This window comes from Magnolia sinica, chromosome 18 (assembly GCF_029962835.1).
Source record: "Magnolia sinica isolate HGM2019 chromosome 18, MsV1, whole genome shotgun sequence".
Taxonomy (NCBI): Eukaryota; Viridiplantae; Streptophyta; class Magnoliopsida; order Magnoliales; family Magnoliaceae; genus Magnolia; species Magnolia sinica.
Genome location: NC_080590.1, coordinates 39,343,227 through 39,367,450, shown reverse-complemented (window position 1 = coordinate 39,367,450; position 24,224 = coordinate 39,343,227). Strand labels below are relative to the sequence as shown.

The 24,224-nt window shown below is 39.5% G+C and overlaps 1 protein-coding gene across 1 annotated transcript in view; it reads left to right on the top strand.

The window, feature by feature from the left end:
• Positions 1–18,999, top strand: part of LOC131232362 (uncharacterized) — a 122,460-nt gene extending 103,461 nt beyond the window's left edge. The window contains exon 8 of the mRNA XM_058228593.1: positions 18,671–18,999. Within this exon, the coding sequence (XP_058084576.1) occupies positions 18,671–18,999 (329 nt within the window). The remainder of the gene's footprint in view (positions 1–18,670) is intronic.
• Positions 19,000–24,224: the final 5,225 nt, after the last annotated feature.

Here is a 24,224-nt window from a genome sequence, read left to right as displayed (position 1 = left end):
GCGCGAACCTCGATAGCGCCACAAAACAGGCCACGTGCTACGCCACGGTCATATCTCCCTGCACCAGAGTCTCGAACTCCAGTGCTCTCTAACGTCGAATGTGGTCAGGGAAGTACTGCTCCTCGAATCGGTTGATAAAATCCTCCCATGTCCAGACATAATCAGGTCCTGTGACACGGGTAATAGAGGTCCACCAGTGCTCGGCCTCGCCCTGGAAAAGAAATACTGCCAACCAGACTCGCTGCTTGGTCGTACATGACATAGTATAAAAAATCTTCTCCACATTGGAGCGCCATCTCTCAGCTGCTGTCGGATCTGACTCGCCCTAGAAACGCGGAAGATCGAGCTGTCAGAACTCACGAAGAAGGGCGCTCATGCATTCTTGCTCTGCCTGGGTTGGTGAAACAATTGGGCGCCTGCCCTATCCTTAAAGTGTAGCCATCATGGCTACAACATCCGTTGTAACTGCGAGGCACTCACAGGCACGGTCGGATCCCCACCGGCATTAGGTGGGGGAACGACATCCTCAGGCAAGGGAGCAGGGATCTCTGGCAGTGGAACAGGATGCACAGGTGGTAAAGCTGAAGCCTCATGTGGTGGAGCGAGAGTCGATCGGGTCACTCTCCTACGCGGCATATCCTATAGGAAGAATAAGGACGTCAATCAATTTTAAGAATCGCACGTTAGGGAATTCAATCGGAAGGTTATGCACTTGGAATCTAATTGTCCTAAATTCATAGCAAACATGTGATGTTGTCCTCAGTTATTCCCAAGTAATGCTCTGATACCAAATTTTGTCACGCCCCGATCTTAGAAACCGGGCTCACAAAATTTTTGATCCCCGAATCTGGCGCTGACAGCCTCCATAGTACCCCATTTTCGGCTCCCAGCACCCATATGCCAGGTTCCGATCTTGGGATGCTACAAGGAGGATTTCTAATCATCTATTTGATTTGTAATGAGCATAACCATAAGCATAACCCACGAATAATAACCACAAGAGCACCATCACAAAATTCACTATGATAAAAAACTTTGAGTACAATGCGTATGAAAGGGAGATATAATATAATGAAAGTGACCAAAAATCTAGAAGCTCGGATGCACGCTCCTCCTACTACTATGCTACGGTTGCATCCTGACGTCACATGCACACATCAATCGTACATAAGCTTATAGAAAGTTTAGAGGGTGGTGTAAGTGTGTGTGCAATATAAGCGTGCTCAGAATGTAAGGTCAAAGAAATGCGAAATCATGTTAATGAGTACATGAATGCAATCAGCCATATCAAGGCTATGCGGTGCAAGATATGAATGCTATCGGCTATGTCAAGACCATGCGATGCGAGATGCAGTTCAAGCCTGCCAATCCTCATCATATATCAGTACAGTTCTCATTCTGGATAATCACCGAGGTTCAGTACACTTCAAATGGCATTGTCGCTTTCCTAGCCGCATAGTCCAAGTGAGCGTAAGAAACCTCAATATCTGCCTGGCCAATAGTCTGTCAATACCTATTCGGCACGTCGATAGCGAACCCATTCACGAGCTGGTCAAACTCAGCCTAGTGTTGACCCCTACTCTCAGGCGAGTAAGGCCACACCCCTTTCCAACCGACCATGACATAGTGGGAGACGCGGCCTCCTAGTATTCGACCCTCGTCTGCTCATATATCCACTCGGTCTTAACGTTGGAGTCATCCTCTGGTACCATCGGGTTTAGGGATTTTCACCCAGGGACATCTATGGCTCCCCAATGCTTAGTAACAATATTTTCGGTATCCGATCCTGCATCCACGATGTGTCTGTGGAGGTCATAACCCTGATGCCGCTAGGACATATAGAAATCATGTCATACAAATGCAAAGTGCATGAATCACACTACCAGTCATGCATCAATCTTGTGCGTACCGCGCACTCATGAAGGGTAACTCCGCCTATCAGGGAGCCCATAAACGATCTGCCCAAAGGCATATGATATGATCAGTCACTCCTCATATCAAGCATACATATGATGCGTATGATCATGAATTATAGATCTATACTAAACATGTTATGTAGTGATGGGCTCTGTCATAACGAAGACGGGCCTAGACGGCCTATGTGCTATAAGTATGGGCCTATCAATGGGCCCTAGGGAGAGTTATAATGCGGACATTTAACCAACAGTATCCTTACAATGTGGACGTCAAACCAACATTGCTCCCAAGGCACGGCCTGCCATGAATCATACATTGCAATGGGCCTTATGTACATCCTGTTGGGCATCGACCCAAGGACCCAAATATATCAAGTGGGCCACATAGCATGGGCCACATATCTATATCAAGGTGAGCCTCAATGGGTGGACCACAAATACATCAAGTTAGGCCTAATCACATGGGCCTCATGTGTGTGTGTGTGTGTATCGAATAGGCCACACCAATTGGGCCTTACATACATTGCAATGGCCATAATCCATGGGCCTTGCATGCATCACAATGGGCCTCATAACCTAGGCCATAAACATGGTAAATGGGCCACATCTCATGGGCCACGCCCAAATCTAAGTGGTGATAATGATTCCCACCATTAAAATCCCCAAGGCCCGCCATAACATTTATTTCCCATTCATTCTGATCGTAAGGTCCCAAGGGACTTCAATGGTAGCCGTTCAATCCTCACCGTGCATCATAGTCCACATGATAAATAGATCTGTCTTATTTTTGTCTCAAGCCTTAAAATTATTATTTTTTTATTATTATTTTTTATTTTTTAAAAAAATTTTGGATGGTTTGGATGCAATACATGCATCATGGTAGATCCCATAGGGGTGGGGAGGATGGACGACATATATGAGTTACATACCTCATGGTGGGGCCCACACTAATGGAAGGTGTGGATCACAATACATACATCAGTGGGTCCCATGTGGGGCCCACCATGACATTTATTTTCCACCTGGCCCTTTGACAAAGTCACAGAAACGTGGGCCCACTGTAATGTTTATTCTCCTCCCAACCTGTTGATGAGGTCACGTGGACCTGGGGCCCACCATAATGTTTGTTTGCATCCAACCTGTTGATAGGGTCTCGTGGACCTGGGGGCCCACTGTAATATTTATTTGCATCCAACCTGTTGATAGGGTCACGTGGACCAGGGGCCCACCGTGCTGTTTATCTGCCATCCAAACCGTTCATAAGGTCACGTGGACTAGGGGCCCATCGTGCTGTCTATATGCCATCCAACCTGTGGATGAGGTCACGCAGATTGAATGAAGAGGAAAAAAAATATCATATCTGATCTAAAACTTTTGCAACCCAAAAGGGTTTCAATGGTAGGAGTCCAATCCAACTGTTCCCTGTAATGTGGGCCACCTGAGCCTCTCATGGGGTTGATTTTTGGGGGGACCACTGTCCCGAAGGGGACCTATCAAATGCATGGTGTTGACGATCAACACTCATCATGGTGGGGCCCACGGCTGGGACCGTAGGTCCCTGCTAGGCCGTCCATCCGTCAACACACCAGCGTGCTTTCTACAGCAATAGCGTCAGCGCTGCCTTCTTTTATTTTTATTTTTTTTTCAAAAACTAGTTTTCCTGTGGTTTTTCACAGGTGGGGCCCACATCAAGGAAATCTGCCCCTCCCATTGTATTCCCCGGCTCGATATCGTCAAACAGGGTCCAATATCCATTATGATTTGGTGAGTAAAACATTAATGCGGGTTTTGGACGGTAATAATACTGTTTGCTAAGGTATGGCCTGCCTGAGAATTGAATTGGCCTCAAATTTCAGCTCAACGCCTAAAATGTACTGGGGGAAGGATGAATGGCTTGGATTGAGTACATACATCAAGGTGGGGCCTTCATGAGTGGCCCACCATTTCCTTCCCCCCCTTTTTTTTGGTTAGCTTGATAGTACACTCCCATGTCAGTACACACACTCCATATTAACCACCCTTATCACGTCCAGCGTCCAAAGACGCTGGACGGCATGGGTAAACAGGGACATCATGGTGAGTCCCACATGTACGTGGCCCACCTGTTTGATCCACCTGATATTTATGTTTTCCTTTCATCCGGGCCCGCTAATGGCTGGATGGTGTACATCCAATACGTTCATCCGATGAGTCCCACATGAAATATGTGATTCATGGTGGGCCACACTCACCGTTCATCATCATCATCATTTAAAGAAAGAGAAGAGGGAGAGAGTGAGAGGGAGACAGTGATTGAGGGGGGCCCCGCCACCATGGGCCCCTCATGAACATAATACATATGTCATAATGGGTCCCACCAACAAGTGGGCCCAAAAGTTGAAATCAACGGTGGATCACCCACCTCTAGGCCTCCTCTTTGCTCTCTTAGGCTCCTATGCTCCTTAGCTTGCCTTTTGATGGAGGTTGATGGGGTTTTGATGGTGGTAAATGATGATTGGAAGGTTGAGATGGAAGATGGGAAGGTGGGAAGAGTGGGCCACACTTGGAGTTGGGAGTGAGGGGCTTAGATGTAGGAATTTTTTGCTTGGGAGAGATTTTTTTTGAGAAATGAGGGAGAGAGAGAAGTGATGGGTTGATAATAGGTGATGGAGTGATGTGTGATGGGTGATGGGTGGAGTGATGGGTTGTAAGAAAGGGATGGGTGGAGAGAGAGAGAGTTGACTTTGGGAATGGGAAGGGATAGGTTGATGTACTTGGGGTATAGAGTGACTTGACTTGTACTTGACATTGATTGATTGATTGATTGATGGGACATGACGTAGAGATTCTCTCGAAATTTACATGCGCGGCATTTTTTCTCGAAATAAACGTGGGCCCATTTCTTCCAGCCTGGGTATCGGTTTGGTGCGCGAGTCATTGCGTTGGAACCGCAGCGACAGCGCGGTCATTAAGATACAAGTTTCGGGTCGAGCTATCTTCGGTATGCAGAACTCGGCTTAGGATTACGCGCAATCGTCGGATACGGTACGAAGGTTGCCGGAATTCGACCAGAAGGACCGTGAAGGGCTGCGGAACGGTACGGACAAGGATACGGGCCTTACAAATACTCTCAGCCCTCAATTTCAGATTCTAACCTAAACCTAAAAGAGAAAAGAACGAAATAAGAATCTAAAAATAGAAAGAGAGATAGAATTAGAAAGAAGTTACTAGATTAGAAGTTCCTAATTAAAATCTTGTAAAACAAAACAAAACAAGTTAGTTTCTAAAAACAGAAATTCTAAAATTAGAAGTTAAAAACTATTTAGGAAAGTAAACTAGTTTCTAAAAATGAAAAAGGAATGTTTCTAAAAGCAGAAAATAGAAAGTTTCTAAAATAAAAAAAGAAAGTTAGTTTCTAAAATCAAATCAGGAAAGCCTCTAAACCTAGAATTAGAGAGTAAGTTAGTTTCTAAAAATAAAAGAAATCCTAAAATTTAAAAGTTTTTAAAAATAGAAAATAAACCCTAATCCTAAAAATAGAAAACCTTAATCTTAACCTAATTCTAAAACTAGCTAATCTCAGAAAAATGCAACTGTTAATTCCTTGACAACGACACCAAATTCACAACCCCAAGTGTAGGGTCACGATGTAGTAATAATCTCGGTGAGACCGAGCTCGAATCCATGGGGATTAATATCGTGTGTCTTCTAAAACAACTAGAAGAAGAACTAGAAGAAGATGAAAACCTAAATCTGAAATATTTGAGAGTAATTGTGAGATATTTTAAAGAAAAACTTAAGAAATTCAAAGGTAGGAAACTAGGGTTTCCAAGGATTTGCTTGTAGGGATCAGGGAGATCTTATGCTTGATTCAAGTCACACAATTGGAATCGGAGTCCCATCCTATCTAATTGGAAGATATCTCAATAAAATCAAATATGAACTTCCTTTGACCTAATTCTCAATGGATAAGAGGTGTGAGAATTGAAAGTGATTCCATCACAAAACCATGCCCAGGAGACAAGGCAAACAACAGGATTTACCAATCCCATAACCAATCTAGGAGAATTGTGAAAGCTAGGAAGGATTCCATCACCCAATCATACCCAAGGGACGATGGTGAATAATAGGATTTCCTAATTTCACAATCTTTATACATGAAAAAGAACATACTCAAAGCTATCGCAGATCTATTGTAATTTGAGTCACAACAAACCATTAAAAACTGAAAGTATTCCTTATAATCAAACTAGAATCAAAGAGAGTTCAATATAAACATAAATCAAAGCAATAAAAACATCCCATCATGTTACAAGCTTCACCTCTTAGCCATATCCAAGAGGTTTAGCCAACCATAGACATGATTGAACTAGAATCTCTTAAGAAAAGCATAAAAACTACTAAGGAAAAGGAAGAAAAAACTCTTGGCGACAGCTTCTCCACGCTTTTGTTCCACTCCTTAAACCCTAGATGATGCTTAAGAGTGCCCTAGGGACCCCTATGTATAGTTTTAGGCCTTAGACTTTCATACCAAGTGGAAATTTTCGGAAACCGTCTCAAATTTACATAGTCCGCTCAAGTTTTGCTTAACGCCCTCGACTGGTCGTGGGACACCCTCGACTGGTCGAGTAAGATGGAAAATTGGCTATTTTAGTTGCTAGATTTCAAGTCGACCACCTTCGACCGGTCGAGCCAGGATTGGTTGAGAAGAGTCTAGGACTGGTTAAGTGTACGCAGGGTTAGTCGAGCTAGAGCCAGGACTGGTCGAGGATTACGCAAGTTCACTTCAAAACTCCGTTTTTCTTCATTCTTGACTTGATTTTCTTGGATCTTTGGTATGTGCATTCTTCATTCTTGGTTTTGTCAGATCCACTCTTAACTGTGGTGATTCTTGTGTGTTAATTTCATGTTTTTAACATCTTTTTCAATCTAAGCTCTTAAATTCACCTTGCAACACAAACATTATTAAAATAGAACATTAAGCATTATCATGTTCATAAAACCAAGTAATAAATGGGGTTTAATATGCAATATTTGACCCTCAACACACACATGCACCAACTCTCATCCAAGGGAGACACACGATACTTCATGAGTTTCATAGACGATTACTCGATAAAATTTTGGGTCTGGTTTTAAAAAAATAAGTCTGAGGTATTTACCAAGTTTGGAAAATGGAAGGAAAAGGTAGAGAGGTAAACCAAAAGACCGGTTAAGTATCATGGGTCAAATAATGGTATAAACTACTGCGAGGAAGAATTTAAGAAATTATGTGAGAAATAAGGCATTACATGACACTTCTCAACTCTGGGGACCCTACACTAGAACGGGGTGGTAGAGAGGATGAATAAAACTCAAGTGGAGAGGGTGAGAATTATGCAGTTACATGTAGGGCTACCTAAAAGCTTCTGAGCAGAATCTGTTTATATGGTATGCTGCATTGTAAATCAGTCACCATCTACAACACTAGATTCTAAAATTATAGAGGAAGTTTGGACAGGCAAGGACATTGATTACTCAGGGATGAAAATCTCCGACTATACAACATACATCCATGTGCAAAGTGGACAAAGGATGAAGTTAAATCTCAAATCTAGGAAGTGCATCTTTCTCAGGTATGAGAAATGTGTTAAGGGCTATAAGGTTTGGGATGCTGACTCTTAAAAGATGGTCATTAGCAGAGATATTATTTTTGACGGGACATTAATGTTAAAGGTCAATAAGGATGCTGCAAGGAAGTAAAAAAAATGCATGATGAGACTGAGAAATTGTCAGTGTAGGTGGAGCTAGTTTAACTGATTACTAAAAGTGACATTCAACATGAGAAAGAAACTAAACAAAATAATCAGCAGGACACCCAGGAAATTATAACAAAACACATAGAGAAAATAATCATTAGAGCCCTGGTTCGATACATGTTCAAGAATATGGTTTCTTTTACATTGTTCGCAAGGAGTGGAGATTCCTCAACTTTTTAATAGGAAAAATTTAGAAAGGATGGTGATAAGTGGATGTTGGCCATAACAAAGGAGATGAAATCTCTACATAGAAATCAGACATGGGAGTTGGTGGAACTTTTAAAAGATCACCAGGTTAAACGATGTAAATGAGTCTTCGGGAATAAGGAAGTTGAAAAGGTGAGCTCTCAATGTCATAGAAGGGGGTTAATAGGACAATGTCAAATAATCAAAATAAAAGTGAAATATATAAATAATATAAAATCTCAATCACCCAAGTATTGAAACCATGATTCCAAATAATTCGTAGGACAACCTTCAAATAAAATATTAGGCAAGACAACCTTATTTTATGAATGTCTTTAAATTCAATCTTTTTTATTATTATTATTTTAAGAAATGGATAGATGCCATGATTTCATTACTTCACAAAAATTACAGACCTTCGGGAGGGCCCAGTAAAAAGGGCGGGACCCACCTATCATGAGATATGGACAAGACATTCTGTTTACCACTATACAACAAAAGACCTACGCAAACTCAGACACTTCTCTCACTGCACCTTGACCCACCCGATCAAGGAAGAGCAACCCCCTAATGGACGTGGGGAGATCAGCAAAGCAATCAATTACCCGAGACTCTTGCACCTTGCTACCCCAGCGAGCTAACCCACCAGTCGGGCTGTTGCCGTCACGGTGGATGAAATTGAGGGAGATGTTACCTCTTGTCATGATATCTTGATTCCTAGAGACCCAAGGTCTCCCTTGCCACGAGGGGGAGGATTTGCCAGCAAGAAGATCGATAACCAGGTTCGAGTCTGATTCAAGCACAATCTGCCGAAACCCTCTTTTGAGGGACAACATGAGCCCATTATAAGCCGCCCTAGCAAGCACAATCTGTCGGAACCCTCTGTTAAGGGACAACATGAGCCCATTATAAGCCGCCCTAGTTTAAACTCAATCTTTCAAACTAGCAAAAGAAGATAAAATAATTACAGAACTTACGACAAGAATGAAATAAATAATATTCACTATAGAAAAGAATAAGGCATTCACTATAGAGGCACAAGAAGTTATAGTAGTTTGGTGCTTTAAAAAACCACACCTACACCACTCCTAAAATTACTACCCTCGTAATTTTGGCTTTCATTATAACAAGGTTTTTATAGGTTCACCTTAATAACCTTATATAGTTGCTTGTGATTTTCACAGGCTCACCACAATAAAAACCCTTTTCTGATTTTCACAGGCTACTATAAACAAAAACCCACTTTGTGATTTTCACAGGCTATTAAAAATAAACTCACTGAGATTTTCATAGGCTATCTTAGAAAAAATTAAATGAAACAAAATAATAAAGTACTTATCTTCAAACATAGATTTGAAGATGCATTATCAGCTTGTAGCAGAGATCTTCTTTCTTTAATGTAGATGAGGTAGTATTCACTTAACAAAAAGAGTATAGGGTCCTAAAGTATTTTGGAAATGAAAAATCCAAATACTACTGATTCAATTCTCTTAAATCTCAAAATGAGTATACTACTCTTTAAAATAATATTGAAATAATCTTGAGAATGGGAATTGAATAAGGTTAAAAAGAATTTATAAATATCACACAATTAGCTTGTTGATAACCTAAGATTCTCTCACACGTAAAAGGTTTAGAGTGATTTTTCGTTGTAATTTAAAATGAGAGAAGGCCTCTATTTATAGCCAAAGGTTTTAGAAATTTGGCTAGCCTAAGAATAGGTTCGGCTAGCCGGATTCCATCGAATTCATTCAAATGACTATCAGATTGTACGGGATAAGATTTATCCAAAATTCGGCTGGCTCAGAGTGATATTTGACTAGCCGAATATCAAATTTGACTAGCCGAATTTGCCAATCGGCCGGCCAAATTCTTACGAAATATGAAAGTATGCATTGCTGGAATTTTACCCGAACTTCACTCGGGTTAGTTGAATTTCAAGTTTAGGCTAGCAGAATTTTCAACAGATTTTGATTTTTAGCCCGAACCTAATGTTAGGTTAGCCAAGGAAGTTAGGCTAGTTGAACTAGAACTGAGGTTGGCCAAACTAGAAGTAAGGTTGGCCGAACTCCATAGTAAATATACTATAGATAACCTAAAATGAATGAATTTTTTAAACTACTTAACATAAGGTCTTTCTAGGGTCCCGTTGTTTAGCAAATACATAGTTCAATTAGTCTTAAAACTGAGCGACATCTTCTTGAGATGATAAGACGATCTTGAGCTGTTCTTCAAACATGTAGAGTAGTTGCAATCTAATCGTACTTACAATCTGATTGATAACAATTTTATCTCACGAAATTTGACAACCATATGTATGATAAACCTAAAAGCACTTACACTCTCCCCCTTTGTCAATTTCGTAACAAAATACACAATATACATAACACATCCACTAACATTCATACATATACTCATTATCACAATCATCAACAAGATTAAAGCTGCCCGTGTTCATCTGATGCCACAACAATCAGCAGTATGTAGCTCTCCCTAAGAAATAGAACATATACTATGCCATACAAATATGTAATAGGCATAAAATTCCATAAAAATTCAAATTCTCCACCCACATTATAAGATTTCTCCTCCTTTTTGTCACAAGTTGACAAAGGAAGATCAAACAAATTTATCAAATCATGGTAAATTTACAAATTAGGAATATTAGGAATATCACACATCATAGTAATACATAACATCAAAATAAGCAGAGAACACTGTATAAAATAATGTATAAAATATCCATACAAACCATAAAAATAAATCCAAGCAAACCATCAGAATATATAGTTTAATACATATCCATGCAAATAAGAAAAATAAACTTAACTCTAAGTGAATCGATGAAAGTACTTTTTCCTGTACTTCATAGTTAATTTTTGAGTTCGGGCTAATGATGTTTGGGACACTTTTAGAGCATCCACTTTCTCTTCCAAAGCAGACAACCTCTCATCAAATTGATAGGGGTGATAGTGAAGTTAGTAGCGCCTTCTAATCCTTCCAAGTCATTGAAGATGTCATCCATGTTTATATAAGCCTCTTAAGGTTCTTCCTGATCTTCTCTTCGTTGAGGTAGGAGAGTAAGGTTCATCATATTCAATTTTCACATTGTTAAAGGGGAGTTTAGATTCTAGCGCTTCAAATGAAGGAATTTGGACATGATATTAAAATGTAAGAGATGACATAAGGTGTCCAAATGGAATCAAATCATGTTTAGGATGTAATCAAAATTGAATAATAATGTAACAAATCAAGGAAGGCAAAAAAATGTGCACACTAGTGATAACAACATGGATAACATGAAGCATAAAGGGAGTAAGATCAGTCTTATTCCCTGCCTTATGATACACATTGAAAGTAAAAATGTGATACAAGACGTGGTATTCGGGAAATAGTTTGTTTGTGGGCAAGGCATTACCGGACCGCCATACAGCATTGAATCCACATAATGCTCTCGTAATCGACTGTTTTTAAGAATTAGACATTTTTTTTAAAGAGTCACAATCAGTATTCCATCTTCTGCCATTTCAATTTCCATTAAGACATATATGGTGGAAGGCGTTATGGTGACAGTCGCTTCTAAAAATTTAATTTTAAAAAGTAATTCATTAAGAGAAACGTCAGAAATTGAGACATATATGCCTTGCACGATGGACCGATAAGCCGTCCCGCCCCAGTGCAAAATCTTTTCCTATCCAACATCAGAAAGAATTTCAATGAGAATAAATCGAGCAATGTGATCTATGTTTACTGATCCTTTTATGATTATACTTCTTGTGTAGAAATCCCGAACATTTTCTAGATCATCCTCCGGTGAGCGTAAGGTCCGCACACCAAGAGGAGCCGATCGGGAAGATGAACCAACTTGTACCTTACGTACAACCCTTCTAGCTCTTGGTTCCATTAGATTGTACAAAAAAAATGCAAGTAAAATGTAAATCGGATTTGGAAGAAAACCCACGAAGAAAGGGTTTTAAGATGTAGGAAAGAGATCATTACAAGAGCAAAATCTAAAAGTTACTCTACTTCATCCAACCTACTGAAATTACTTGAGAATATCATACACAACAATCATGGCAGAAAAGTTATCTTCTTGTTGGTAAAAGAGATCATTACAAGAGAAAAAACTTTAAAAAAAGTGTGTTTACAAGTATAAGAGGGGGTGGCAAGGCTCAGTCCGCTTGAGGGGGGCTATTTAGCTTCGACTGCAGACGAGGCCGGGTCTTTAGGGGATTCCTCTCCCAAACCATTCAGGTCAAGCTAAGGATACCTCTGCCTGACGTCCTCAAGGCATCGTTCATACCCGAAGCTGAAGTATACCTCTTCCTCTTCAACCCTCTCCTTCGAAATCTTGTATTCCTCCACCACTACCACCCGATCTAATGGGATGGAGGTCTCAATTTTAGCTAGCTTAGTCATCTTGGCCATCTCAGCCTCCAACTTTGCAGCCTTGGCTTCCACCTTGGTCCGCTCCCCTTCAAAGTGGGAGAGGCGTGACCTCAGCCCTTTTGACTCAGATCATGATGTGGCCTCTTTTCGATGGGCTTCATCCAACTGGATCCTTAGAGCTTCTAGCTCATCCCCAAATGTCTATAAGGCCCCTTTGAGGGCCTTTACATGGGACATAGCCGCGTCCCTAGCAATTGTGATGACCTTAAGTTCAACGACCTTGGCATGATGGTCTGCCTCCATCTTCTCGAATCCTTCGCCCACCCTTCGGTACGACTGGCGTGCAGCTAGAAGGGTGAGGATGGCCTGTAAGAAAATGAAAACAAGGGGTCAGTTAAAAAACTAATGAAAGAAAGCAATGTGTTGAAAAGATGAGGAGATCTACCTTGTAGAAGCTGGTCATTAGGTCGCCCAAGAATGTCATCGAGTGGACATCTAACAAGGAGGTGATGTTCTCTTCTGGTACGTGTTGGGCCGTCCACTGGGCAAGGAGTACCATATGGTAGCCCGAAGGTAGGGGACTAACCCGATGGCCTCGAAAGCTATATGCCCTAAAGGACCACCCACCTCGACCTGCTGGGCTTGAGAAGTCAAGGGCCCACCGACAAGATGAGCCTCCTCCCGAGCTGGGGAAGGCTCCAGATCAACGACCTCCAAAGCAGTTGCCTGATGTGGAGGGATCTCACAGGGGGGAAGCTTCTTGAGCTCCCCCACTTGCGGCAATTGGAGTTGGCTACTCAGCTACGAGGCCTTCGACGGGGGGCTCTGGCCTATCCTTCATGGTGGTGGAGGATCCTCCTCAGTGCACTGGAGGGACAACAACCCTCCTCTTGCCCATCTTCTTCTGCTGCTCGATGTTGGTCCTTAAGAGAACTCTGATCCTCTTTGTAGGGCAGGGAAGATCGGCCATATCTACATGACAAAGTACTCAAGTCAAACATTAGAGAATAAAGCCCGAGCACAATAACTTTAAAAAGAAAAGAAATTTTTTGCCGACTACTAGTGACCTCTTAGCTCGATTAGAGACAAGCCGGACTAATAAAGGGACTGAGGAGTGATCATCTTTCTCCAACTTCTCTCCACAGTGTGCCGCAACTTCTCGTGATTAACTTGGGGAAGTTGTATCTTAGATAGCAGGGGCAGGTGTTGAGGGAGAACTATAAAGGAAGGCTACCATGGTTAGTAAACAAAGATACAAAATAAGAGAAAAATAAATTATAAACTCTACAGCTCAGTTACTTCAGACCTGGGTTAGCAAATTTAGTGGGGACCTGAGCTTTCAGCCTGGCCACCATAGTCGTTGGGGCTTCCCACTCCCCCGACGCGAAGAACAACTCTTCCTTCCAGTTCTTATTGGAGGACAAATTTTTGATGATGAGGGCCTAGCCCTTGTTCTCCCACGCAGAAAAATAATACCAACAAATAAACTTATCGTCACACACATGAACACCAAACTTGGATTCCAATGAGAATAGTGTTCAGCATGAAACTTCTATTGACCATTTTCTTTCTAACCATTTATTTGTTGGCTAAGAATTAGATCATTAAAACATGCAATCATTTTGATTCAGACGCCTTGTCTCCAAGGCATGCCAACGTAACACGTGCATATTAATCTGTAACATTCATCATATAGTTTTCTTAGTACAAACCTTTAATTTTTATGTCAACCCATTTATCAAAATACTTATTAACTAAACTTGGCCTCAATGGGTTAAGTAGTTTATCTAAGTGCATTCAAGTGCAACCCCACAATTTCATATCTAGCTTTAATAGATGTATCTATTGCCCACTTGATAAACCTATTAACCAAATCTCAAGTTAAGAAAAATCTTTCATAGGAACTATGATATGAATTGACTGGATCTAATACATGTGTCATATCTTAGCACATGATCGGATGGGAATAACATTTCCTCCACCCTTCATCTCATAAATTAGTCATGTGCACTCATCACCCCTCCCACAATTTCAAATTTTTATAACTAGGAATGTGATTTTTTTCCACAAATGTACAATTTTCGAGTGTCTATGTATCAAGAGTCATACATTGCATAATGTTTCTGTTATAATGGTAAGACTATATTTTGTACATATAATACATGAATATAAGATTCAAACAGATCAACCATCAACCCATGTAGGATGGATTAAAGGGCACAAGATGCATGTAATGATACAAAAGGAAAAATGTGAGTTGTTTATAGATACATAGTGATAAGTGGGCCCATGATTCGATAGACTTGTCTATAAGTTCCAGTTCAACATAGCGTACCCCTATATTTCTTATGTGCACTCATTATTATAAAGGTCAGCCATATCCATGACTGGTCCACCTTATAACTTAATTTTTAGGTCACGATGAATATAAAGGACTCACTAATGAACTACTCATGCTACAAACATGTGTGAGTGATGCCTTAGTGTGTAACCGTGCATTCTATTGTATTTCTAAAGATCAACGTCAACATAGTGATTCATTCCAAGTGCATTAATCACATAGAAATCAACTCCTCAACATGCACCTAAACAAAATGAAATTATATTTTGTTCTACTACTAGTAGTACAGTCAGCCTTATCTTTTCATGATCCAGATCATGCACTCTTATGCCACCCATCATCAGTGGCCGTCAAATATCTTTTCAAAATCTCCCATATGAATTTCTTGGACATAAAATGGATAGTAAACCATCCACTTGCAATCCACAAGTTGGCTATGTAAGATTGTCTAATGGGAAATATTTTGGTGACACATAATATACATGGTTCGACATATTAGCTGAATAGTATTGATCACCAATAGTTGGTTTTGGAATAGATTATCCAAGGGTATCCAACGCTCATATGCAATATGACCTACTAATTATACTTTTCATAATCAATTACTTTCATGCTATGTATATGAACCGTGATGCGTTGTCAAAGAAAATGGCTAGCTGTTGTTTGGTCATTGGAGCACAACAAAATACCATTTATACAAGAAACTAGTTGATAGGTTAGGATCTTTCAATTGAAAGTTTTACCAACATCCTTCATTCATGACAGGACCCATCAAATTAACAATTTGGATTACCTGAGCATGGACAGTTAAATTGTATACGTTTAATAAATCATAACATGCTTAAAATGATGGATATCTAATAGATGGTAACAATGCTCTATTTTGAATCAGTTAGTGGTTCCTATCTAATGAGTATGACCCATTGTTTATATGCTTAATCCAACCGTATATGTGCCTAACATGTAAAGTGATTAGGACCATCCACCTTATAGGCCCCATATGAGATGCAGATTGCACCATTCGAATAATTCTGCCCACCTAACTCCTAGATTCTCACTTGCTCCAGAAGTGGATTATTTGGAAACCTTTGGATGATTCCACAATGAATGGTCCATATCCCAAACATCAATACAATCAGCTAATCATGTGGGTCGCGTGTGTACAAAAAATAACTTAAAATAGAGAGAGAGTTGTTTTCCTAAAACCCTCTCTCTTGATGTGTGTGGACTATTAATTGCGTAAGCTTGCTATGTTAACTATAGAAGATAATTAGAGAAGCCCACTAGATGAACAAGAGTACATGATTAAGGAAATTATAGAATGATAATGGGGTACTGTAAAGAAGGATTTTAATGGTTGATATTCAACTCCGTAAATCAATTATCATAATTATCCTTTCAAGCCAACTTAGGACAGTAAGCAATTTAAAATAGTGCCAAGAACATTGATGGTTCTGATCATTGGACAATGTTTAATTTGGGCATATTCAGGCGTCCCTAATAATAAAAGAAAATTGTTGTTGATAATAAAAGGAAAACTCATTGGGTTGTTCCCAACTTGGACTTCCAAAAGTCTAAAAGACACCAAGCATATCCATAATTATGAGAAATTAGAAGGTATTTTTGAATCTTCTCAAAATTTTTGCAACCACCACAAGAACCGACAAGAGCACTGCTTCCTCTCAAAGAACCACCACTTTACAGAGCTTAGCCTAAGAGATTATACAATATACAATGCCACTCATGCTTTCTGTTTGTACAGGGCCTAATATTTTTTAGCAATCACAACTGTTGGTATTATTATTAGTCTATCTGGATGGCCATAATTAATATGGGCAACCATCATTAAATCATGGGTCCCACTTCTCCATACCGTACAATCTCTTTGATGTTGGGTTTTACTTTTGAGGCCACCTCAAATACTTGACGATTTTTAAAAGAAGTAACCCAAACGACACATTCGTCCAGATGACATTCAGGGTACTCGCCAACACAGCAAGGACAAGTCTTTCCACGCAAGTTGGACCAAACTTAGAAAACAAGATCTATTTGATTTGTTGAATTTCTGATGTTTTTTCTAAAGATGTGATTTGCCGAATCTCTCAAGACTCTTCACAGAGATAATATGCACTATTGGACCGCTCATCATGGATGACCATAACCATCATCTGACTTTGGCTAATTTCATATGCATGTATCCCAATTGGCTAGACTTGTGTGTTCATCTTATATCATTTGAGAAATAGTGACTCTGCAGATGTAAACAAGGCATAGTTGTAATGCATTTAGATTCAAACATAGTTCTAGATAGTTTTCCAAATAAAATTTGATTTTAAGATTATTGGAATATGAAGTTTGGAAAACTATTTAGACAAAATAATATTAAAATGGGAAAAATAGAAAACTTATCGGTTTGTAAAAGTCAGGCGTGACATGAGTCACTCGGTTTGAAATTAAAATTTTCATTCGTAGACCACGTTCTAAGTGTAATAAGATTCAATGGGCAATCGACCTCCAATATATAATGACTATCACCAGGTTCCAGTGGTGCACTCGCTGTACACGGACTCAAACCACTCGCAGTCTTAAGCCGAACGAAAAATACTTTAACATATTGTTTAGAAAACAGAACTTGACTTTTTATTTTTTAATCCACTTAGAAATAAAAAAGGAGAAGTCTATTTATGGACTCTGAGAAGACACCTTTAAATGTGTAGAGATACTCTTTCAAAAAGGGTAGTGATTATTGAGTTTTAACCCAATTAGTGTCACTGCTAGACTTAATAAGACGTAACTTTTCAAAAAAAAATATGAAAGGGTACAACTCTTTGGACTTGTGTGAAAAGACACATCCGTAGGGCACGCGTGCACCTATGGCCATGACCACGGCTCGTCCTAACGAAAATTTTGAAACACTAAATTATTTTAAAATAATTTAAAATATAACAATAGGAGTGCCCACTTTGCACCACCGGCATGGACCCATCCATCATACTATGGAACAAAGGATTGAAAGCTGACCAAATCTCTCTTAATCCTACAACATACAATCTCTCTCATCGAAATATGGGTGATCATATCCTTGAAGATGCTCCAGAGTTCGAATGAAGTCATCCACCTCCTCACCTGACAACTGCTATATCATTGGACATGGAAAAGCAGCAAGCTATGGGAATATTTGCATCTGAAGCCAGCTTGGCTAACCTCGGATTTTTCTTTGAGGGTTTTCTCTCCAGTCCACATATCATCCCAGAAACAGACCTCTTCCCATCTCCTAAAGAGAACCCAATGCCCTCCTTAAACCTTTTTAAAAAAATAAAAATAAAAATAAAATATAAAAAATATAAAAAAATAAAACAAGAAAAAATAAAAAATCGAAAGGAGGGCCATGCCCATGAATCTTAGATAAAAAAGAAACGATGATGTATAAGCTGTTCTTTCGGGTGGGCCCACACAAAACATCGAGCCTCACCTATCATATTGAAAAAACAAAGCATGCCAAGCAGCGACTCAACAGACAGAAATCGAGCTCCTAACATACCATCACCTGAGATGCCCCACCCCTGCATTAACAAGAATACTCCTATACAAACATCCAGCAACCGATTCCTCTGAACCAGAAATTGACCGAATCTGCCCAGCCATCCCACCCAAAGCCTCTGGCCATAGAACAAACTGCTTCCTAGCAGATCTTTTCCTCAAGCGATTGTAATCTTGCCTGAACTCTCCATGACTGCCAGCGATCCCCAGAAGGCTCCATTTGCCTCAAGTAGAGACCATTCACTAACGTGATATCCGTGCTCCTAGCAGAGCTCCTATCCTAACGACCACCTTCCAAAGTGCTGCAGCCCAATACAAAGAAGAATCTTTTGTCCACCACCCTCCTTCCTGAATTTCATACTTGCATGCCATCACATGTCCACCACGTACACATCCTTACCCTTTTTTGGTCCGTTTAGATTAATATTATTTAGTTTCACTAAATAACCTTCTGTAGGAAAGGGAAGGGAGATTCCAAGTTATTTATGGTATGACTCTCTGTTTTGTTCTATGTTTTGCAGGCAAGATGACCGACATTTTAAATAAGATCCTCAACATCCCTCCAAAATTAGAGAAGGTGAAAAGATCTGACGACAAGAACACAATACAAATGACAATGGAAAATAAACAACCACATATCTACAGTCTTATAATGGAAATGAAGAAGGAGAATGAAGATGATGGAGGTAACGTAATTATGTTTATATATACATGTACTTTGGCTGATGCATTTTTGTATGAGCACATACGTAATAAGATACATGAGGTGAAGCCTACATTTATGGTTGGTATTATTTACAAAATCGTAAATACTAAAGCGAAATGCTTTGAAGCTGTCAGAGCACTATAAGCTCTAATGCTCCTAGTTGCATTGGGTGACTTGCAAAGTCCAATCTGAACTGTCCATTTGGTCCAGAACACATTTTATGGGCTACCATGCAAAATCACACTAATTGGGTGATCCAATCCATCCTTGGTTTGGTCTTACTCTTTGTAGCCATCTTTTGTCTAATGGAATGGTTAGGGTTGCCTACGAGAAGTGACTTTTCCTAATCATAAACCGTCCTTTACAGTCCTGAACCATTAGATGGATTGAATAATTGATTGGACCTATTTTCATCAGATAATTACGATTGTCGGTTCAGTGTAATAGATGGTGGTCAATGAAATGTGTGTTGGACTTACTGGACAGTCTAGATCGATCGATTGGACCAAGTGTCTCACCCCCACTCTGTCTCTCTCCATTTCTTTACTTTTCTCCTTCTCCCTACTGAAAAAATCAGCCCAATATCAGCCCTACTCGATTTCTTTCAAATTCTTTTTATTCCATCCAAAAACCCCATCTACCACCCCAATTTATTTGATTGACACCAGATCTTCATCCTTCCCATTTTGGAAATGCAAGATCCACTCAAATGGTTGTCCTCCCTTCTCTCTAAAATTTGATAAACCCCCTTTTGTTTCATTGTCTCCCACCCCTACAAGTCACAATCTCTAGAAATTCCATGGAAAATCCCTCTGAAAGAGATCACTAGCTGCTACTTTTTCTTTCAAGGCCTCATTCCCCACATATCTTTATTGGTCATGGTTAATGCATTAAAGGAATTCAGAAGGGCCTAATGATTTATTTTAGGGAAATCATATCTTTGAAAAAGAATCTTGCTTGTTATGTTTGGGTACTGGGAATGTAATTTCGTGGAATCCACACTGTGTTTGGTACTTGAAAAGAATTGACAGGAATTATTTGTACTTTTTATCACTTGAGAGGGAATAACAAAGTATATGCCTCTTGGTAGGCAACACATTATCTTAGAATATGCATCCTACCTTCTCAAGGTATTTCAAAATGTCTCTTTTGGTAGAAATCTGTCCTTAACACGAATCAAAACCAAGTATTTTGAATGGTCGAAAGGCAAGAATTTGCATGTACTTTTGGATTGACATCAACAATGCCCATAAAAATTTTAAGTTTATTTGATTGTTTCATTATAATGAATGCCTAAGCTCTGTCGCTGCTATTGTCTGTCATGGCAATTTGATTTCATGTTAATGTAAATTTGTTCTTACTATGTTTCTGCATCTATTATTTATTTATATATTTTTGGAAGTATGTTTCTGCATCTATTATTGTCAGTTTCATTAGCCAGATAAAAGGAATCTGAATATTTGAACTTGCATTTAAGTTGGAAAGCTTGCCAAACAAATTTGTTGATAAATAGAATTTTCTTGAAGCTGAATTAAGTGTTACATATATATATATAAAACACTAATTGTGTATATAAGTTGATATCAGTGTGTATTGAATATAGAGTGTTAATGTTGGGATGTGATCCTAAATTCCATCACAAGTAGCTGCTTGATAGTGGTAATACACATTCTTTTTACTAGTAATCTTGATTAATTCACATGAACTATGTGAGGGTCATTCAACTGCGACGGAAAATGACCTAGCTTTATAAGACAGTGAGTGTTTGTTAAGGTGCTTGCGAGTGCTCTTCACGTGTTAGAGTTTAACAGAAGTTTGATTTCACATTTGGGATTGATATCCTATCATTATAAGTTAATAGGCATTGTGGAAAGCATAAAAGTATCAAAATTACCATTGTGCTTTTATAGTAGTGAAGTTAGTTTGGGATGGTGATGCAAGCCATATTGGGGCCAAAATCTTTTTGACCCATGATAACCAAGGGCATGCTCCAGACGATGGCCCAGATTCATGTGGGATCATGTACCGGTCATTATCTTTGGGCCCAGGTGGACTGAGATCGAACTCAATGTTTAAAATAATGAATAGTGTATAGTATAACATTCACTTATCTAAAGCATGAAGCTCAAGCTTCATATATAGCATGTAACATAAGCTACATGCTACTTCTAATTTTGTTTTTATTTTTATTAAGGTTGTGCTTGGTTGCACTAGATCTCAAGAAATTTCATGATATTTTTTTTACCAAAATGACTAACCAATAATGAAATTTCTTGATACCTGGTGCAATCAAACACAACCTAAAATAATAGGAAAAATGGGGCAAAGATTAACCATAAAGATATAAAAAGGCAACAATACTAGTATAATATTGTTATTTTAATTATTTTTATTGAAATATAGAAAACTATAGCAAATAATTGAAAACATTAATTGATTTTCTTTTTTTCTTTTTTTTTTGGTTATGGAAAATAACTTGTGATGTAAGGTATGTAGCGTGTAGTGTTGACTATGTAGCATCTAGCCTAGGCTATGTAGTATGCAACGTATGTAAATTAGCATATAGTGTAGGCTACATGCGACTTTAGCCATTTTCATGAGTTTGGTAGTATTAAGGTTAAACTATGCTACATAGGGTAAGCTACGTCTACATAGCTTAAGCTATTTAAAACATTGGTCCAACCTACTCCTGATTTAGTGGTTTTTTTTTTTTTTTTTAAAAGCTAGTTTCCTTTAATTTGTTTAGCTTGGATAACAAGTTTACCTTCTTATTTATGTCACTCATTATGTAGTCATGGCAAACACTTTTGAAAAAATTGGAAAATGGTCCAACTTGAAATCTAATTGAGTTGGCTTTTTAACTAAGATCATGTAATTCCATTTTTATTTTTTTTATGGTCTATGAAAGTTATGAACAATTGTAATGAGATTAAAAGACACTATTTATATTGTTAATATTTTCTTGAAATACATGGTTAGGAATGTTAGAGTTCCATAATTAGGTGGGTCTAATTGATTAACAGTGTACATCTACCTAAGGGGTTTGATATTGTGATGGAGCATACCATGAGCCCTGCTGTTCACTCCCCAAGTATAGGGTTGTGATGTAGTAATAAACTCGGTAAGACCGAGGTCGAATCCACAGGGACTGATACCTGTACGTTATCTGAAACCAAGTAGAACTAGAACTAGACTAAGATGTGATCTAAACCAAATAGAGTTTAAGGAATACTTATAGAATAATTATCTAAAACTTTAAGGAATTCAGAGGAAGGAAACTAAGGATTCAGAGGATCCACTTGTAGAGATCAGGGAGAAATTATGCTTGCTTCAGAAATCATGGAATTTAACTAGACTTCCTTTGATATAGTTTTCAAGAGGTGAATGGTATATGAATTAGAATGGATTCCATTATCTAACCATGCCCAGGAGACAAAGCAAACAACAGAATTAAACTAATTACCAACCAATCAACAATGTATGAGGATCAGGAAGGGTACTGTCATCCTACCATGCCCATGGAGCAATGATGAACAACAGGGCTTCCTAACTTCATAAACATAAAAAGGGAAAAGAAATATTCAGAGCCATTGCAAACCCATTGTAATTTCAGTCACAATAGACCATTAAAGACTAAGAAAAATATTCCTTATAATAATCACTAAATCAAATTCAGTTTATGAAATTTAAAGGCACAAAGTAGAATCTCCCATCACGCCACAAGCTTCACCCCTTAGCCCTAGCTAAGGGGTTTAGCCACACATGAATGGGCTAAAATAAATAACTAAACAAAAGAAAAAGGAAAAGAAAAGAACAAGAAGGAAGAAGAGAAAAAAAACCACTTCTCGTCCCTGCCAAACCCAGCCACTGCTTCTAGCCACGTCCACCTCCTTTTCTCTCTCTTTATAGGTGTCAGGGGCTGTGCAGGAGAGGCCTGGCCGGATTGCGAAATCCTTCGCGGCAGATTCCTTACGGAACTCTACTTCTGCAACAGGAAACGCTTAACTGATTACGTTTGGACTCAGTTTGAGAGGAGTCTTCCCCTCTTTAAAATCTGCCAGCGTGGCGAGTGTAAGCACCCCTTGTATGGTCAAATGGACGGCTTGGATCGCTGATCCGTTCACGGACGGCGGCCCACAACTTCCCGCAACTTCCAGTTTTCCCAGACGCGCGTAAGGCGTACGCAGAGGCGCTGATGTGTTCGGTGGGCCCTACAGAGATATTTTCAGAGAAATTCACCCCGTTCATTAGATTCAGAACGAAATTTCAGTTAAGAATGAGTGGTTTTGAACATCCATTGACGCGGCCCAGAGAAGAAATCACCTCAAACATCGTTTTGAACGTCGCAGGACCGCCTGTTTGTGGCCTCTGTATCGCGCATGTGTGCTTGCATGGGTCTAAAAATTCAGCAAAGTTTTGTAGTAGTCAAGGCCCTCTACACGATGGACGGTTTGGATTATCCGAACAGGCCATGGGTGGGGCCCACTAGCGTCCGTAAAAACGGACAGCGTCCGTCCGTTATACAAGCTGAAACGGAAGCCTTTTTAGGAAGAAGGTGCGGGTCAGCAGCGCTGACCCGCCTTACACGGTTCGGTGCGGCTCGGGACATGTGTACCTCATGTACACACGTTGTATATACGGGGCCCATTGTGATGTTCTATCAAAACCCAAACCATCCATTTGTTTCCTCATCTTATTTACCCCGCCAAGACCAAAGTTAAGACAGTTCCAAATATCAGGTGGGCCCAGAATCAACGGTTTATGAGCTGATCTGTCAGTTGGGGCACTTGCATAGTGATCCGAGGGCTGAAATTTGATATGTACGGTTAATTTATGGCCCTCAGGCCATGTATGAAGTTTTGAGCCAATCAGATGGCGAGAACTATGTGATCTTGCATTCTTCACCAATTTCGGGCCTCTTTAACGTGAATGGCTTGATTTCCTCGGATCCCTGGTGTGTAATTCCATCGATCTTGGTCCCCTGGAGTCCGTCCCTTGCCTTGGGTGTCATCAGAGCGTCAAATCCATGGTTTAAGCACCCTTTTTCAGTTCATGCTTGTAAATACACTCTACATCACAAACACGATTAAATCAGGCTATTAAACGGTATCAATGATTGTAAATCCATGCAATAACTAGGTCTGATATGCAATATTTGACCCTCAACACAACCCCCAACCAGCATTTTGCTAGTCTCGAGCAAAATATGCGAAAAGTAATCTTCAATCTCAAGTTCAAAATCCCCCTTTATTTTTGTAGAATAATCCAGATATGAGAATTCTCAGATTCATGAATGTTGGATATTACTTTCTCCTAGACTCAAGCGCACAGTAAACTTCATAGTCAAGTTCAAATATTAATCCATTAAT